Below are 20284 nucleotides of genomic sequence, written 5' to 3'. Positions count from 1 at the left end.
CAATGGCAAAGTCCTCCTTAATAACATCTGGGAGCTTGTGTCAAAATCTTGAGAGCTGTCCCACAACTAGTCAAGCAACAATCTAACGTAGTCATACTGATGGAATCATACCTTGTAGACAATGCCACAGACACCACCATTACCATCCTTTGGTATGTCCTGTCCCACTGACAGGACAGACCCAGCAGAAGTGGCGGCACAGTGGTCTATAGTTGGAAGGGAGTTGCCCAGGGATTTCTCAACATTGATTCTGGACCCCATGAAGTCACAACATCAGATCAAACATGGACAGGGAAACCTGCTGATTCCCACATACTGCCTCTCCAGCCTTAACTGATAAATCAGGATGCCATCATGTTGAACATGGCTTGGAGGAAGCATTGAAGAGGGCAAGGACACAGAATGTACTCTGGGCAGGGGACTTCAATGTGCATCACCATGAGTGGCTCAGTAGCACCACTGGGACTTGGCCAGCTTGGTCAGTAAAAGGCATAGCTGCTGGACTGTGTCAGGTATGAGGTAGTGAGGTAACCAAGAGAGAAAACCTTTGTCCCTTGACCATGTTCACCACTCTACCTGGCGCATCTGTCCATAACAAGTGACCACCACACAGTCCTTGGAGAGAGAAAGTCCCATCTTCACCCCTCCATCGTGTTGTATGGCACTACCACCATGCCAAATGTGACAAATTTTGAACAGCTGGCGCAACTCAAAACTGGACAACAAAGTACTGTGGGTCATCAGTAACAACCACAATCTGTAACCTCATGGCCTGGCATATAGTCTACTCTACTCAAGTCAGCAAGTTAACCCTGGTTCAATGAAGAATGCAGTAGGACATGTCAGGAGCAGCACCAGGTATAGCTAAAAATGAGGCATCAACCGAGTGAAGCTACAGCACAGGACTAACTACCTGTATGCCAAACAACGGAAGTAGCATACGACAGAGCTAAGCAATTCCACAATGAATGGTTCAGGCCTAAGCTCTACAGTCCTGCCACATCCAGTCATGAATGGTGGTGGACAATAAAACTACAAGAGGATGGGAGAGCACAGCACAGGCAAAAGGCAAGACGGAAACATTTGCAACAATCTTCAGCCAGATGTGTGGTGGGAATGATCTTTCTCGGTCTCCTCCCAAGGTCCACAGCATCACAGATGCTAGTCTTCAGCCAAATTGATGCACTCCACATGACATCAAGAATGGCTGAAGCAACTGGATACTGCAAAGGCCATGGGTCCTGACACCATTCCAGCAATAGTATTGGAGACTTGTGCTCCAGAATTAGCTGCGCCCTTAGCCAAGCTGTTTGAGTACAGCTACAACACTGGCATTTACCCAACAATGTGGAAAGATGCCCTGGTGCGTCTGTCCAAAGAGAGCAGGACTAATCCATTCCAGCCAACTACTGCCCATTAGTCTATTCTCGATCATTAGCGAGCTGATCATCCAGTGCTATCAAGCAGAACTTGTTTAGCAATAACCTGCTGTCATTCAGTTCGGGTTCCACCAAAGCTATTCAGCTCCAGACTTCATTCAGCAAATATGGGCAAAAGAGCAGAATTCACGAGAATGGGACTATCCTTGAGTCAGGGCTGCAATTGACTGTGTGTGGCATCAAGGAGCCCACAAAACTGGAGTCAATGGAAGTAAAAAGGAAAACTCGCCATTGGTTGGAGTCATACCTAGTACAAAGGAAGATGATTGTGGTTGTTGAAGGTCAATCATCTCAAACTCAGGACATCATTGCAGGAGTTTTTCAAGGTAGTGTCCTGGGCCAAGCCAGCTTCAACTGCTTCATCAATGACCTTCCCTTCATGATAAGGTCAGTAGTGACGTTCGCTGATAATTGCACAATGCTCAGTACTATTCTCAATTCCTCTCAACATCCAATCATATTACCATCGCTGAAATGCCACATTAACATCCCATAACCCTTGACCCCCTTGTCAATCCAAAATCTGGCTAATTTAGCCTTGAATATATTCAGTGACCCAGCAACAACTCGAGAGAAAAAAATTCCTCCTCATCTCCAACTTCAAGGGAAACCCCTAGTTCTAGATTTCCGCAAGGGAAAACATCCTCTCAGCATTTACCCCTCCAAACCACCCTCAGAATCTTGATGTTTCAAAAAGATCACATATCATTCTTCCAAACAACAACGAGACCCTTCATCCCAGGAATCAGCCTGGTGAACTTTCTTTGAACTGCTTCCAATCCCTCCTTAAGTAAGGAGACCAAAACTGTTCATGGAACTCCAGGTATGGGACTCTAGGTAAGGTGCAGAACAGTTGTAGCAAGACTTCTCTATTTTATACTCCATCCCCCTTGCAATCAAAGGCTAATATTCCATATGCCTTATTACTTGCTGTATCTGCATGCTAACTTTTTATGATTTATGGACAAGATTATTTGGATCCCTCTGTATCAGACCATTCGGCAGTTTCTCTCCATCTAAATAATTTTCTGCTTTCCAATTCTTCCTGCCAAAGTTGACTACCTCACATTTTCCCATATTACACTCCATCTGTCAAATTTCTGCCAACTCACTTATCCTATCTTTATCCCTTTGCAGGCTCTTTGTATCCTTATCATAATTTGCTCTCCTACCTATCTTTACATTGGCCACAATACAGTATATCCTTCATCCAAGTCATTAATATATATTGTTAATAGTCAAGAGATAGTACATCCACTATCTTTAGGATCCTAGGGTGTAGGCCATCAGATCCAGAGGACTTGTCAATCTTTAGTCCCATTAGTTTTCCTAGTACCTTTCCTCTACTGGTCATGAAAGTTTTACATTCCTTCCTCCCTTTTCCTTCCTGTATTTCTACTTTTCTGGGGATGCATTTTGTATTTTCAAGGAAGCTAGTTCCTTGCTTCCCATTAATAATCCCCAGCCTTACCTACAAAAAACCAATGTTCCCTTTAGCTACGTTTTTCCTTTTTTTAATCCTTGTAGACGTTTTTACTGTTTGTTATATTCCTTGCAAGTTTTTCCTCATACTCAAATTTCTCCCTCATTACTACTCTTTTTTAGTCATTCTTTGCTGATTTCTGAAATTTTCCCAATCTTTTGACCTACCATTAATCTTTACAGCATTGTATAAATATTCTTTCAATTTCATATCATCCTTAACTTCCTTTGTAGTCATGGATGGTGGATTCTTCTCATAGTCTTTCTTTCTCAATGGAATACATCTCTGTGAGAGTTATGAAATATCTACTTAAATGTCTTCCAACGCTTTTCTACATCTTACTTTTTAACCTATTCTCCAGCCCACTTCAGCCAACTCTGACTTCATACACTTATAATTGCTCAAGTTTGATATCTGTTTCATACCCAAATTTCTCACCCACAAATGGAATATGAAATTCTGTCATATAATCTTAGTGGATCCTTTACTGAGGTCACTATTTAATCCTGCCTCATTATATATCCTATTGTAATTGGTTCCAGAACATAATGTTCTAACAAACCGTGTTGAAAACACTATAACCTCAACCTCCAGACTACCTTTGCCAATTAGATTTGTCCAATCTTTATGAAAATTAAAAACTCCCACGATTATTGCAGTACCTTTCTGAGAAGCCCCCATTAGTTCTTGATTTATACTCCATCCTACAATATTGGTACTTATAACATTCACATTTTACTACAAATAACATGCCAAGTATGCATTGTGCACATTGACATTTAGTGTTGGCAATTATGTTCAATAGCAATATTCTTGCATCTTCAATCCCAACGAAGTTATTTCACTGACTGAAATGCCATATACACAAACCTGTTGTAAAACGTGCACTGCATGAGAGGACTTTGTGGACTTGTGGCTATATTAGCCAGTTCAGTCAGCCAATTCACACCAGATTCACTAGTGAAAGGTGGCAAGGCACTATCAGATGATCTAGATGTACACATGGTTCGAGTAGACCTCAGGCATTCTTGATGAGACACTCCACTGCGAAGTTGGAAAGCTGCAGATATGGCTCTATCGGTCTCTACAGCTCTCAATTCTGGAAGATCATCTAGAAAACAAGATCCAGAAACTCAAAATATTATTTTGTTCATGATCAGATGATTTGCAAAAGAAATTACATTTCTAGATTATATGTATTGTTAGGAAACTGGAGTTGTAAAAGAATTGTGAATTCATTGTTACACATCAGAGTGGTGCATTATCTGGCAGGCAAGGATGCCTCAAACAATCTTAAAGACACTTAAAACAGGAGGCGCAATGCCAAGATCTTGTGCTCACAGAAAAGAGGTCAGCAATAAGGCTGCATATTACAACCTTGATCTTCTTACCGATGTCTCCTGTAAGCATGGTCACCTGTTGATTAATTGATCATGGAATCACACTCATCATCTACCAGACCTAGCAAATGCTGAAGCAGCTTGGTTTGTTGAACGACCTGTTCCCAAGCAGACTTTCAAAAACAACAGCATAATGATATTTTGCCAAGAAAGAAGTGAATATTTTGCAGTTAATGTATGCAGAGGATTGTCAAAAAATCTAGAATTTCTTCACAATCTTGATTTCCATACATGATTCCATAATGTCATAGGTTTATGTTCGTATTTAGGGTAGGCAGGAATGTGGGGTTGAGGTACCGATCAGATCAGCCGTGATCTTGAATGCGAAGCAGGCTACAGGGGCCAATTGGCCTACTCCTAATTCGTATGTTATCATAAATTCCATAAATTAACTGCAATAAACCCAAATCCTAGCATTTGAAATATCACACTGTATTAACATACAGTACAGGCAATGTCTCAATTTCAATATTCCCATCCGTGTTTTCAAATCCCTGCCTTGTCACTTCACATCCTGGATTTTAATCGGTCCACCATTGGCAGCTGTGCCATCAACTGCCTAGGCCTGCAGCTCTCCCCACCTTACCATCCTCTTTTCAATATACTCCTCAAAATCTGCCTCCTGACCATTTGACCTCATATTTCCTTGTGGTTCGGGTTCAAACTTTGTTTAATAATGTTTCTGTGAATCTAACTTAGTAAAGCCTTCCAAGGAAATACTCCATATAAATGCAAGTTGTTTTTTATTCATTGAAACATATTTGAATCAAGCTGATCAAATTTTAAATCTGGTGAATTCAATCATGAAGTTCTTAAAAGCACATCCAAGTATTTCAGTGACATTTGTGACGCAAATGGAGAATGTTTTATATTCATTTGGAAGTAGAAGTCATTTTAACAATCTTTGTTAGAAGCAGTAAAATGTTCCAATCCTTTTCTTCGATCTATCCAACTTGAATATTACAGGATTCTGTATTAAGGTCCCAGAATTACAAAATATGTTGACTGTAGATGAGAAAAGTTACTGCACCTTATACAGTTAAAGAATTTGCCATTATGGGCACTTGTTGAAACCTACTCAATGCCTCTCAAATAAACTTTGTTCTCCCCAGTAATTCATTTTTTGATCATATTAGCAATTATGTGAATTAAATGCCAGTTTACAGAAGCTTGTTCTCATCTTGTTTCCGATCAACAGAAAGATGATGCTGTCCCTGCACACAAACCAATCAGTATCCATCCTACCTATCAGGAAAAAGCAGAAGCTGTTGATAGAAAGTGAAGAAAGATGATCTTTTTGACGTTATCTAAGTCGTCCCTCTTTCTGAAGCACATTTAATGATTTCATGATGGACGATATTGATCTGGCACCCTCTGAAACAATCTGTGTTTGAACAGATTCCATTAACCAAACCCCAAATTTAACACGTCATCCTTTGAGCTCCAGTGTTCATATTTCAGAAATTCGATACTCCTTTGATTGATTGCATGTAAAATGACCTTGAGTGTAGGGTGTCACCAAAATGATGGTAATGGATGCAAATGGAAGCAGGAAAACACATTCCACCTGTACAATTTAATGATTTGAATTAAGGCTAAATGAAACCAATATCAATTCTTCCATTCAGTTCAGTTAATCACTTTACTGTTCACATCAATAAAGTGGAAAGCTTCTCTCTGTGCACGTTATAATGAACCAGGGCCCAGGATGCAGACAAATACTGGGGGCCCAGGTTTGTTGCTCTAAACAGAGTTTCTTGTTGTTCCCCAACCTGAGCAGCCAGAGGCAGAGCTGCACACCTCAAAGACCAACTTTAAATCATAACCTTCAAACTGAGATTTCTATTTATTTTTTTAAAGTCAGTCTTTCAGGTCAGTTTCACCAGTTGCTTATGCTGCTGTTTCTGACAGCTTTGTGGTTCCAATTTTTGTTGAAAAGCCCTCCAGAAAACCACAAAGCTGCTTGAAGTTCAACTGCAGCACAGCAACTGAAAGTTTTCTTGCTTGAAAAATGGTAAATGAAATCTCTATTTTAGAGCCAATTGCATGGTGGGGAAGGAGGAGGTGAGGTTGAGAGGGTTGGAAAGGTAGGATTGAAATTGGATGCAGTTGAAGGGGTGAGAGGAGGTTGGGACACTGTTGAAGGGTTGGGAGGAGGTTGGTTGGCTGTTGGAGGAGTTGGGGGAGGTTTGGTGGGGCAAGAACTTGTTGGGGATTGTGACAATACTGTACCTTAAAGAAATGTATTTGAGCCATATTCTTGTGCAGGATCTGTTGCAGCCATACTATGCACTTGAAGCCAATCTGTCTACTGGCATCCTGCATTGTTGCTGCAACAGCATAATGGCTTCTAATGGCTAGAATGTTGGTTTTAATCTGAACTAATGCTGTTCTGCGGTTTCCCCTGGGACTTTGCAGAGTGGGACTTGATTGGGATGATTGGCAGGTATGATCATGTGATGGGAAAGTTGGGCTTTCACAGTATATTCAAGCTTAGGTGCTGCTTTTGAGTAAAGAGAGAGCAGTGTCTCTTGTTACCTCTCTCTGAAGTCTGGAGACTGGAATCTGCCAGGAGATAAGCTTCTTTCTCAGAGTTTCTGTTGTGACTGTGGATCATTCTCTAAGAGTTGCTGCACTGGAAGTTGCAGAGAGAGGGGTATCTCTTTCTGTCTCTGAAGTCTGGAGACTGGGAGCTGCCAGAGACTTAAGTTTACTTCTCTGTTTTGAGGATATATTGTTCTCTGGAAAATGCTGTCTGGATCTCTGACCAGAAGTATTAAAAGGCTGAAAATCCAGCATCACGTCAGCATACTTGTTTTTGTGCTACCTAATTCTGAAGATGGGTGTATGTCTATGGAGTAGTGTTTCAAACTGGAACAGAGATAGCTAGCTGTTAAGGATTATACTTTGCCACGTCAAAATATTTTAATTGGTAAATTGATGCTACTTCCTTTTGTTACATTCTGTTTTCTTAAATAAAGTTTGTTTTGATAAAAGCTTCCTAGTGGGTCACTTGAATCATACCTGGAGTGAAACACCATGCTTGACGAAGCTATTGGAATTATTTGAAGATGTAACTAGTAGAGTTGACTGAGGAGAACCAGTGGATGGGGTTTATTTAGACTTTCAAAAGGCTTTCAACAAGGTCTCACATAACATACCACTATGCAAAGTTAAAGCACATGGTGTTGCAGGTAATGTCTTGATGGAAACTGGTTAGCAGATAGGAAACAAAGAGTTGGCATAAATGGATTTTTGTGACTGGCAGTCAGTAACTAGTGGGATTCTGCAGGGATCTGTGCTAGGACCCCAACGGTTCACATTATATATTAATGATTTGGAAGAGGAAACTGAATGTATCATCTCCAAATTTGCAGATGATACAAAGTTGGGTGAGAGGGTGAGCTGAGAGGAGGATGCAGAGATGCTTCAAGTGTCATTTGGACAGGCTGTGGGTGGGGGCATCTGCATGGCAAATGCAGTATAATGTAATTATAATGTAAGGTTATCCATTTTGGTAGCAATAATAAGACGACAGATTATTATTTGAATGGGTGCAAATTGAGAGAGGTGAATACTCAATGAGATCTTGGAGTCCTTGAGCATCAGTCGCTTAAAGTAAGCACGCAGGTACAGCAGGCAGTAAAGAAGTAAATGGTATGTCGGCCTTCATAGCAAGAGGATTTGAGTATAGGGATAGGGATGCTTTGCTGCAATTGTATAGGACATTGGTGAGGCCACATCTGGGGTAGTGTGTGCAGTTTCGTGTCCTTATCTGAGGAAGGATGTTCTTGCCATAGAGTGAGTACAGCAAAGGTTTACCAGCCTGATTTCTGGATGGCAGGTCTGTCATATGAAGATAGACTAAGTCAGTTAGGATTATATTCATTGGAGTTTAGAAGAGTGAGAGGGGATCTCATAGAAACTGATAAAATTTTAACAGGGTTAGACAGAGTAGATTCAGAAAGAATGTTTCCAATGGTGGGGGAGTCATAGTTGAAGGATAAAGGGTAAACCTTATAGAACTGAGGTGAGGAAAAATTTCTTCACCCAGAGGGTGGTGAATGTGTGGAATTCACTGCCACAGAATGTAGTTGAGGCCAAAACGCTGTCTGATTTCAAGAATGAGATATAACTCTTGGGGCTAAAGGGAACAAGGAATATGGGGGTAAGGAAGGATCAGGATATTGAATTCGATGATCAACCATGATCAAAACGAATGGCGGAGCAGGCTCGAAGGACCAAATGACCTACTCCTGCTTCTAGTTTCTAGGTTTCTATGATTTGCATGACAGTTTCTTGGGGAAGGGGAAAGCAATCCAGTTGTTGAGTTAAGATCTTTCTACCCTATGATATTACTGATAAAATAAAATTCAATTACATCCTATGAAATAATTATATTGAATAATATCATGCACCCATGCACGAGAGAACCTTCTATTTCTTCTCCAAAATGGAAAAGATTTTGTGCAGTTTTTCCATTCCCCCAAATATGAATTTACTGTCACCACATTCAAAAGATGCAATGTGCAGGCAGAACAGGATAATGAGAGATGAGGCAATCACCAAAATCAGGGTATTTTCCTGTCAAACTAACAATATTACAAAATGCTGATAAAGCAAAATTTCTGCTTTCTGGTTTGTTTAATAGGCGTGATGGGATCACCTATGGGATGACACAAACTAACACTGCATTATATCACTGCTGCTCTTAATATTAATGACCGATGCTACATAGGTATTGGGCAATTCTTGTAAATAGATGCCAACAATGGATGTTATCATTTTACTCATAGCTTTTGGAGATTAGTGTATTGACTGGTGAACCTTGAAAGGCGGAAGCTATCATGCATGAAGGGGTTGGAAAGAGGAAAAGCACCAGGACTTATGATTTATCTCCCTGGCCCTGTAAGGAACAAGTGATCAAAATGATTTGGGGTAGGACCTATCCAGTTCTGATTGGACAAGGGTCTAGAAACAGAAAATTCCCCCCAACTGGTAATCTCATTCAGAAAAAAGAACAAAATATTGGAAACAGTAGAAAAGATCACATTGGTACAGTGGAGGTGGCTCTCCTGAGGGACATTATTGGATTAAAACTGAGGGAGTTTCACTCTCCATTTGGTTGTACAATAATTGAGTGATTTTTGATTACACAGCATGCCTGAAATTCTGCATCCAATAGGAGGGCAGTGACTTCATAATACACAGGAATTATCAGTGATCTGATGATTTAGCCAAACTGTGGCAATCAGTAGGCAATGAAAGCAAAGTCTAATAAGTATGCTGCACATTCAAAGGTCAAAGATCTTCCATCTTTTAAAAAAAAAATGTTCCAAAAGATTCAGGATCCAAATTCAGAAACAAATAGAATAGGTGCATTTAAGGGACAGATGGGCAAGAACATGAAGGAGGGAAATTCAACAATATGTTGATGGGGGGAGATGAAGTAGGATGGGGAGGTGACCTATTTGCTGCTTAAAACAGTGACATAGATCAGTTGGGCCAAATTATCTGCTTCTATGCTACAAATTCAATATAATCCACGTAAACTCCATTTAAAGACATTGAACTAGACATATTTAAACAGCAGTGTCTTCTATAAATTTAAAAACACAACTGTCAAAAAGATAATCAGTTATCTAATGCATTCTATAATTATGTTCCCAATATTAAGTCTGCTGGGGCTACAGCAGCAATAGATAATAGATATTACTGGACTGGTGCAACATTATGCTTGTGCGAGCTTTTTCACAATCTGTTCCAAAAAGATTTCCCTGCTCTTTCTCTATATATTCTGATATTTTTCATCTTCCCGTGTTTAATTGTCCTTCAATATCATTTAGTTGCATTTCTTAAATCTCTCACAACTGGTACAGCTTTCATAAATGAAAACACTGCAACCAACTAACGATTGTGGTGGAATCCATTAGTTTTTTTGCAGAAGAATTGAGCGAAAAGGAAATTGTTATAAAAATGAAAGAGGAACTCAACTAGCTTGCCATTACAGTACAAAGACAAAGTGAGTACTGCATGTCAGAATCATACATATAACTACGAAATTTAAACCAATATAATTCAATAGAAAACTCAGTGCACAAGGTCATAAAGCTACCAATTATACATAAATACAGCAATTTCACATTAGCTAAATGCGATTTTATTGCACCTGTAAAGGATAAGGTTATCTTCTGATAGTTTACCTTACAAAACATTGGATCAACATATATAAATTTAAAAAATGGCTCACCATATTCCATACACTGCTCATTATTCGCATTTCCAGGTGATGAAGGTAAATCTTCATTACACTTTAATAACTCAAAGGAATCATCCATCCCAGAAATTCTTTTATCGACCACAAATTGAACTTTCTGCACTCTGTTAGGTGTACATTTTGTTTTCATGTCCCACACCATGTTATGCCATTGGACTTCAGTTGACTTGAACAAAGAAAACATTAAAAAAGTAATGAATAACATATGAAATATCTGGAGTTTCTATACTAGTGGCTCAAATTTGTAAAGCTCATAAATTAAGTTTGAGGATTGGATTTTGCTTAGATATGATTGCTATTACTGTTTTCTCCATCCAAAGGTAAACATTCAGAAACCAACTTTTAGACGATAGTTGATGACAGCTTATCCATATCAGAGATTTTCAGTGAATATTTTCAATTCACTAGTTGATCACCTGTCACTTGCACATAGCAAGTCAAAAACAGGAGAAGCAACATTAGTTGGAAGATAATTGCTCCAGGGCAAGGCAACACAATTCAGTCCTATTTTAAAGTGATATATATGTCCTTGTTTTTCTTTCTCAATTATAAATTACTACGTCCGCATTTAACAATGGAAATTGCTCACGTAAAAGTCACTGCAGTTACACCCCATTGCAAATAATTTCCTTCATTAACATGGACAGGAAGTGTGGAAACACAGACATTTTACTGATAAAATATAATAGTTATGCATTGTTTTATTACTTTGTCCTTCGCAGATACCCTTAATATGGAAAACATTATTTGAACTTAAATTTAAGGTTTATGCAATTGGTTACAATGCAATTCAAAGTATTTATCTCTGTAACGAACAGAACTAAATGATATGCAGTATGCTTCATTAGATGAGAAAATGCACATGGATTACAACAAACTGCAGGATAGCTAAGAAATAAATTTCAGAGCAGGTTGCGGGAGTTTTGAAAAGCTAATTAGTAATGGAATTGTAAAATGAAATTTGTAGCCAAAAGTTACATCATACATAAATATAGGAAAGCAAAAGAAAATGAAGGCAATAAATGGACAAAAGAATAAAATGCACATATTTCAGTTAGATCACACTGATTCTGTAATAACAAACTGAAGACACGTACAAAGAATGGGAAATAGGAAGGATCTTTGCCCAGCAGGTGATATTACACTCTCCTACGCAACAATTTCTCTTCACTCATTTTTGAAGCCATTTCACAAAGCACAGCATTAAATACAAGACCCATTAAAGCTGATGGAGATGCCAGGTGATATATTGGCAGTTGTACTATTATGTATCCGCTGTGTTTTTCCTCATTAGTGAAACAGCCTTACTGTTTAAATGCAGTATAAATTTCACTTGATAACAGGAGCAACCATGAAATAAGGTAAGACAGAGTCACAGGAGGCGATACTAGGTCAGTGCAAGTGATTATCTGGCTATGACAAGTTAGATAAGAATTAAACCACATGAAGGAAGTCCCACACAGCTGGATAAACTAAAGAAGATTGGAGGAGGATGATGAGTCAGTTGTGTCAAAGGCTGCAAACAGGTTGAGAAAGAGGCAAAGTTCGCTTTTGTCACCATCACACGATGTAATTTGTGACTTTGATAAGAGCTGTTTTGGTACTGTGTTGGGACGGAAATCCAATTGGAGGGATTCAAACATGGAGTTTGGGAAAGAAGGAAATGGATTTTTGAGACAACAATGTCTTCAAGAATGTTGGAGATGATAGACAATAGAGGTGAATGTTTAGGAAACACCTCACACTCCTTAAAAGGCTTTGTTTCTATGAATCAAATTGCCTACCTAACAGAGTAAGTACAAACCCATTATGTGGATCTGCATTTCATAAACTTAGGGTCAGCTAGACAGTTTCAGCTTGGTTTGTTTCAGCCACAGTAGGTTATCTCAATGGCAGTTTACCCATGAAAAGGAAAGACGCACCTCAAATTCAAGACTTCTGCAAGAACATTTCTCGAAAAGAGAGTTTCAAATTTCTTAATATCCATTTCCTTAACAATTTACCATCTTAAAAAATGGAACATTACAGTGACTGCACCAGCAAGCAATAAAATATTTTGACCAAGATACATTCCCAAATTTAAATGTTTAAAATTTGCACTAAACACATTGTAGCCCGTGTCATTGCTATAGCCAAAGTTTCCACAGTAACTATTTCAGGAACCAAACCAAATTCATCAAGATAGCCATGATCGTTTAAAGAAAATATTGAAAAGGTTGGAAGTGTGTTCTGGGCTTAAGGAACACAATATCATCTTACCAAAGATTTCCTGCTACTTGCTTCCCATTCTAAAATCAAATTTCTTTTCCTCCACATCTCAGAATTATGGTATATTCAAAGTTACATTTGAGCTGAACTTGACTGATGCTGTACCACAACATGCTGTCGACTCCCTTTTTTCAGTTCCTTTCAATTGTATATATTGAGTGAATAGTGGTCTTACAAAGACAATACTGATTCAAAAACTGAGAAGAAACACGGGAGACTGCAAAAGATTCTAGCATGTCAACACCACTACCCCCCCCCCCCAAAATAAGGATACCTTCCAAGATATGATGCAGTACATGACTAATCCTGCCCACGTCTCTCAGAGATTGCTGGGACACATCTGCAACATCTTGTTTGCAACATGCAGCACTGAGGGTCGTCAAAGATGCACCATCATATCTAAATACCATTAACAATTTAATAATTGTAATGTCTCTTCCATCTGCATCAATGGCAAATTATCTGAGTTAATGGAAAGTGCTATTGGTCAAGGTCAAAATGCCAGTTTATAATTATTTTCTAACATAGTTCCATCTTCTTAATATTTTCTGCATCAAACAAAATATTGATCTTGTCAGAGCTGCATGGAAAAATTAAGTTTTGGATCATATGTTGAGTCTAACTGCATATTAGACTCAGATGATTATTTTATAAAAATTTTAAAAATCAAACAAACATTAAAACAGTATTTATTTTGATAAAATTATAAATGCTAATATGTACAGTCTGTTTTAATAGTACAAAGGGTCTTCAGATAGGCATCACAAATAAATGAGCAGGGGGTATTTCACAACCTGCTTTGGAAACCAATTATAAGGCATTTCAAGTCTGATAGTTTCACTTTCCACAGCCATGCCAACAGCTGAAATACATTTACAAAAATTTCAGTATAAATGACTAAAGTTTACCAAACTTATAAAAATGTAGCACAGCTGTTTTGCTTTTGGAGATGGCTGTTGTTCCAGGTCATAGTTGAATCAGTTTGACAAGCTTGTTTGCTACTTATGTTAAAATTCAGCTCATTTTCTGCAGTATTTTATGGTTTTTTTCAATAAATATTGATGAACACATGTTTAAAATGATGGGAAATTATGTCTTTGGATTTTAAGTGTCTATCTGAAATCAAAATTTGAATGGCATTGTTCCCAAAAAGTCTACGAAGGCAGTTGGGAGGGGGGGTAAATTTGGAAATTTCAGAAACTTATGTCAGTAGACTTATTTTCTCAGCATAACTTTGATGGCAGTAAGAGATAGAATACAACATTTAATATCATCCCACCACAAGCTAAACAACAAAATGAACAAATTAATTAAGCCGACTCACAAGTAATGCAACCTTTCATTCAAGTAGTGGGCCGAAATAGGGTCCACAAGTTATTCATTCAGAATTACCATTAACAGAGCAGCTACTCCCTGGTTCCCACAAGGCAATGCTTGCATTAACAATTGACATGCAGCATTCAGCACCATGAATCCAAAAGCTCTAGCCAGTTGTGCTCTGTACATTCACTGCTGATGTTCCTCCCAATAATGGCATGCAACAGAACAACCTTCACCCCAAAAGTGAAATCTAAAATAAGCACAAACGTAGTTACCAGATGCTGCACAAGCAAGATGTCTATATATCATTGGGTGATAGTGAAGAGAACTGGGAATTCAGCTGCAAAACAGTAAAAAACAAGCATGGCTGACCCAGTCCTATGCTTTGACAAACATTCCCTTATGTTGTACCAAGCAGCTGGTGAACTTTGGGAATGTGCGAATATACAAAGCAGCTCCACCATCTAACCATTCTGCTTCAATCCAATTATTCACAAAATCCCAATTTAATTAACTTTTGATTCCTAAATCTGTTTAATGTAATAGCGATGTTATTCAGTAATAATTTCCAAATCTTGATTAGTACATTCTTAAAATTACATGACAGAAACGCTGCATAATTTGAGATGGTCAGAAGTACCACATTTCATCCAGAGATTACATATGTATATTTATTAAATGCTGCATTTTTTTTATTCTTGGGTTTCCTTCTTTACATTTCTTACCATGGCCTCCTCATATATACTGTAAGTATAGAACCTGGGAGTTTCCCAATTTATTGCAACAGCTCTTCATTCAGTTTATGACACTGAACAGTGAAGCAAAGCAGGTCAATAAAATCCAAAGTGCTATGATTTTGATTTTATTCACCATTAAGGTGACAGTGTTAAGAGCAGCACTTTCAAAACCACCAGGCCCAAAAAAATCAAATAGGACAAAACAGTGAATTAAAAAAGCAGTTCAAATTGAACTGAATTGCTTTGATTTTAATGGTTTGCCAGCCCAAAATGCCATGCACAATATATTGCTTTATTCCCCTGCCTAGCATACTCACAGAGTATGCACTCACAGAGTATGCACCATCAAGCCTCTCAAAATAGTTGCTTGAAGTATTTCCTGAATTGCTGTTACTTATACATGCAGCTTAATTCTGGAGTCCTAAATGTCTGCACTGTCCACTACAGAAACCACCCGGCACAAAACAATTTGAAGGAAAATAAAAATGCAATAAATCACATCTTTACAGTAAATGTTACCACCTATGTCACAATGCAGTAATTGCCAAAGCAAATGGGGCATTAATAGACACTGACAATAATAAGTTTGATAATTGCAGGGGTTCACTTTCACACTACAACACCTCATTAACTGTTCAATACCCCTGAGGTTCTTTTTCTGTAACATTACTAATGACTCACTCAGCTCTCATTAGTCAAACACAGAAGTGACCACATACCCTTATTTGTATTTGAAAATAATTCATTAGCTGCATGGAATTTGTAACATGTAATATAAAAAAATCAAATGGCTAGTTTGATGACCATATACAAGCTCTACAAATCATAAGCATTAATTGGCAGTAATCAATTTATATTGGGTTATTCAGACTTGTACCCTTTTTTGCTACATCACAAAGGTTGCTTTGTGTCTGAATTTTCAAATAGCTGCTAATCATGTGTTTTTGTCTGGAAGTCAATCAACAGAGGTGATTCCAAACACAAACCTCAATTATTTAGGTCTATATAAATGCACAGTTTATTGCTTTATTTCACTGTGTTTAGTAACATAGATCAGAAAAGTTTCACAAATAATCCACAACAGCATCTTAAAGGCCCTTTGGATTGTGATCTTTCAACAAATCAGGTGTATATATACACATTTCCAATTTTACATGCCTATTTAAGGTCTAACTCATTTATAATAACATGGCCAGCCAAATCATTTTAACACTATAATAAAATTTATTTTTTAAAATTTGCTTATCATTTATCCCATGAGCGCATGCTTTTTAATAACAGCAGCAACCAAACCAAACACTTCACTTACATTTGCTGTTCACTCCTCTGCAATTTGTTCAGTGATATATTGGAGTTTGTTTTTCTTCTACTTTCAACAAAGGTCAGCAGCTGAAACATGAAACTACTCTTTTTTCAGGTCTGTTTTAGACAGGTTTGCTAAATATTTCTAGGATTTTTCTTTTCTGGGCCTTGCATTAATTCTATTGATGTTAACATATACTTCAATTCTATTATTGACCCAGATTTTGCAATAGTAATTGTAGTCATTGTTCCTCAAAGTGGTAGCAACTTTTGGGGTCCACACACGTGCAGTTAAATGCAGAAATTCATAAGTTGCTATCAGTGATCCTACAATTCCACATGGAGAACAATGTTGAAGTTCGCCCAGACTGCAATCAAGTAGAAATCATTGAACTGATGAGAAGTTGCCTTTTTTGTTACTGCAAGATCCTTTGGAGTGGCTCGTTAGCCCAACTGGCTCAGAATAATGCCAACAGCATGGGTTTCAGAATGTCAACAGTACAGGATTCAATTCCCATTCTGGCGGAGGTAGACTTGGGCCTGCCTCCCCACCCTGTCCTGTAATAAAATCATGACATTAGTCATGGTTCAGCAACCCTCAAATAATCAAGGGCACTATCTGGAGAAGAACAACCCTTAAAAAAAGTTATGCATAGTCTAACAGGACTAGACAGGAGAATTGAAGGATGTTCCTGATGATGGAAGAGTCCAAAACCAGGGGTCATAATCTGAGGATTCAGTGTGGACAGAAGTGAGGAGAAAATTTACCCAGAGAGTGGTCAGGCTATGGAATTCACTACCACAAAAAGTTGTTGAGACCAAAACATTGAATGTTTTCAAGAAGCAGTTAGATATAGCACTTGAAGTGAAGGGGATCAAAGGAGGAAGCCGGATTAGGCGACTGAGTTGGATGATCAGCCATAATCATAATAAATAGTGGAGTAGGCTCAAAGGGCCAAATGGCCTCCTCTTGCTCCTATTCTTTGTTTCTGTGTATAATTGAGTTCTTAAATGTACTGAACTGCTTCACTCTCCCTGAAAAGTAATTTTAGTTTTGTGGAAATGTCTCCCTTATGATAAAAAAATTAACTATATTTCATCTTGTATATTTTTCCCATGTGTATGTCTCAATCATTTTTTGGCTCTCCATAAAATTAGAAGCGAAAGGTTCTGTGCATTCTACTTCTTGGGACGTGCAGTGACACATGTAATTGCTTAAAGAATACTGTATTGCTTCATATAATTGAACAAATTCATGAGGAGAGAACAAGTAAAAGGCAAGCATTTGGTTTACTTGCTACTGTTTATTAAAACGCAGCTCATGGGATAAACAATAAGCAAACCAAGAAAACTAATGATCTGGCTGGCCAAGTTATTGCAAGATATAAACGTGCATCGTCTTCGAGTTATTCTTAAATTTGTATTATTTATTATTGCCTCCATTCATTTTAATTTTTGGGCTCAATGCAGTACCCTTTTTCAGCCACTGAGTTAGAAATTCAGCCTTTTTCTAACATAGTCCACTGTTCATTCAATCGTGGACAACGCAGACAATCTGCAATAACACCGAGTTCAGTTTAATGTGAAGTTTTCTGACCTGTCAAGTATAACTAACCCCTTCTCTCTTGTACCTTCCCCATCCCCCAACATTTTGGTTCAGGACTGGGTGTCTTCGTCTATATGAATCTGCGTCATTCGTAGATCTCAAGCTTCCTTTTCTTAACATCCCCCTGATGTCAGCCACTTTAGTGCTTGAAGGGGGGGGGGGGGGGGGCGGGGTGGAAGGAGAGAAAAAAGGAACAAGCTTTCTTTTTTTAAAAAAAAAAGTAGCTTTTGATCCCCTTTCCCGAAAGATTAGCCTTTATTGGGAAAGGGGGTGGTACATACAGTAAACAAATGTCTGGATCCTTCTGACAAACACGCAGAAACTTTAAATACACCATCATGTGACTCACACACCCTAAGTCCATGGCAGTGAGCCTGTGCCTCAGCTCATTCATTCACAACTGCGTAGCAGGGCAGTTTAACAACAAACTATCTCGGGATCGAGTTTAAAATTTCGGATGGAGTTAAAATCTCCCCCAGCCGCACACGTTTGGATCTACACGTACGAGGGGAATGGCCCCCAAATTACCCCGCTCACCGTCGACGCCGAGTAAACTGTGTCAGCAAACCAGGGGGACAAAAAAATGATTGCGCCCCAAACCATAAAATAAATAATTAGTCACCCAATCGGGGATTAAAATCGGTTGGAAATTTTTTTTACGGGTTTTTTTCGGGGGGGGGGGTGGAAGGGAAGTGGAATAAACAAAAACAATTTGGTCTCAATCTCCTCCCTTCAGAAAACAAGAGGCCACAACAATCGCCCCGAACCTCAAATCGAAAGGAAAACACAAGCGGGGGTGACTGTTGAGGGGAAAAGGGGGTCGGTTAATCGGACTGGCGGCCGCGGGTTGGGGAGGGCTGTCATCAAATGAATGGGAGGAACGGCCACCATTAAAAACAACAGCCAAAACTTCACAACAATAAAGCTGGGACACGTCACAATCTCTGTGTCTCTAAACCCTCCTCAGTCCACACTCTAACTCACGGCTGCTGCTTTTCATCCCCATCCTCCTCTTGCTCTCACCCTGGTTAAATCGCCATCAGCCGCCCCACACCCACCCCGGGGGCTTCGCACAGCCCGGGCTCCATTCACTTCACTCACTCACCAGCTCCGCCGCCATTACCGAGCTCCCCCCAAGTGGCGGCGGAGGCGGCGCCCCAGCTCCGCCACCCAGCTCGCCCATTGGACCGCCCGCCCCCGTCAATCACACCGCGGCGCGCCCGCCCATTGGAGGAACCCGACGTCCGCGTCACCACACGAGATAAACAATAGTGCGCGCGCGGAGCACGCCGGGAGAGGTTTCATCCCAGCCCCTCCGCCACAATGAAAGCAACCAGATGGGGGGATGAATGGGTTGGTTGGGTGGGTGAGTGGTTGGGATGTGAGTGGGTGAGTGGGTGGATGGCTGGGTGAATGGATGAGTGGGTGGATGGCTGGGTGAATGGATGAGTGGGTGGGTGAATGGGTGGGATGAGCGGGTGGGATGAGCGGGTGGGATGAGCGGGTGGGTGAATGGGTGGGATGAGCGGGTGGGTGAATGGGTGGGATGAGCGGGTGGGTGAATGGGTGGGATGAGCGGGTGGGTGAATGGGTGGGATGAGCGGGTGGGTGAATGGGTGGGATGAGCGGGTGGGTGAATGGGTGGGATGAGCGGGTGGGTGAATGGGTGGGATGAGCGGGTGGGTGAATGGGTGGGATGAGCGGGTGGGTGAATGGGTGGGATGAGCGGGTGGGTGAATGGGTGGGATGAGCGGGTGGGTGAATGGGTGGGATGAGCGGGTGGGTGAATGGGTGGGATGAGCGGGTGGGTGAATGGGTGGGATGAGCGGGTGGGTGAATGGGTGGGATGAGCGGGTGGGTGAATGGGTGGGATGAGCGGGTGGGTGAATGGGTGGGATGAGCGGGTGGGTGAATGGGTGGGATGAGCGGGTGGGTGAATGGGTGGGATGAGCGGGTGGGTGAATGGGTGGGATGAGCGGGTGGGTGAATGGGTGGGATGAGCGGGTGGGTGAATGGGTGGGATGAGCGGGTGGGATGAGCGGGTGGGTGAATGGATGGGATGAGCGGGTGGGTGAATGGATGGGATGAGCGGGTGGGTGAATGGATGGGATGAGCGGGTGGGATGAGTGAGTGAATGGATGGGATGAGTGGGTGAATGGATGGGATGAGTGGGTGAATGGATGGGATGAGTGGGTGGGTGAATGGATGGGATGAGTGGGTGGGTGAATGGATGGGATGAGTGGGTGGGTGAATGGATGGGATGAGTGGGTGGGTGAATGGATGGGATGAGTGGGTGGGTGAATGGATGGGATGAGTGGGTGGGTGAATGGATGGGATGAGTGAGTGGGTGGGTGGATGAGTGGGTGGGTGGGTGGGTGGATGAGTGGGTGGGTGGGTGGGTGGGTGGATGGGTGGGTGGATGAGTGGGTGGGTGGGTGGGTGGATGAGTGGG

At 40.4% G+C, this 20284-nt stretch overlaps 1 protein-coding gene across 20 annotated transcripts in view; it reads right to left on the bottom strand.

The window, feature by feature from the left end:
• hbp1 (HMG-box transcription factor 1) overlaps nt 1-19024 on the bottom strand; it is a 54190-nt gene extending 35166 nt beyond the window's left edge. For 2 of the 20 annotated variants that reach the window (XR_013500171.1, XM_078235487.1), the window contains exons 1-3: nt 18938-19019; nt 10573-10765; nt 3793-4033 (exon numbers count right to left, since the gene is read on the bottom strand). Coding sequence is in view for 13 of the 20 variants with exons in the window: in XM_078235487.1 (XP_078091613.1) it covers nt 3793-4033; nt 10573-10765; nt 18938-19015 (512 nt within the window). In the remaining 7 variants the exon portion in view is untranslated. Of the gene's footprint in view, nt 1-3792; nt 4034-10572; nt 10766-14259; nt 14438-14462; nt 14528-16233; nt 16314-18816 lie in introns of those variants that run through there. The other 18 variants (XR_013500177.1, XR_013500172.1, XM_078235493.1 and 15 more) reach the window with 17 other exon arrangements.
• Nucleotides 19025-20284: the final 1260 nt, after the last annotated feature.

This window comes from Mustelus asterias, chromosome 19, assembly GCF_964213995.1.
Source record: "Mustelus asterias chromosome 19, sMusAst1.hap1.1, whole genome shotgun sequence".
NCBI lineage: Eukaryota > Metazoa > Chordata > Chondrichthyes > Carcharhiniformes > Triakidae > Mustelus > Mustelus asterias.
Note: the sequence above shows the minus strand (reverse complement) of the source record. Positions and strands in the feature narration are given on the sequence as shown.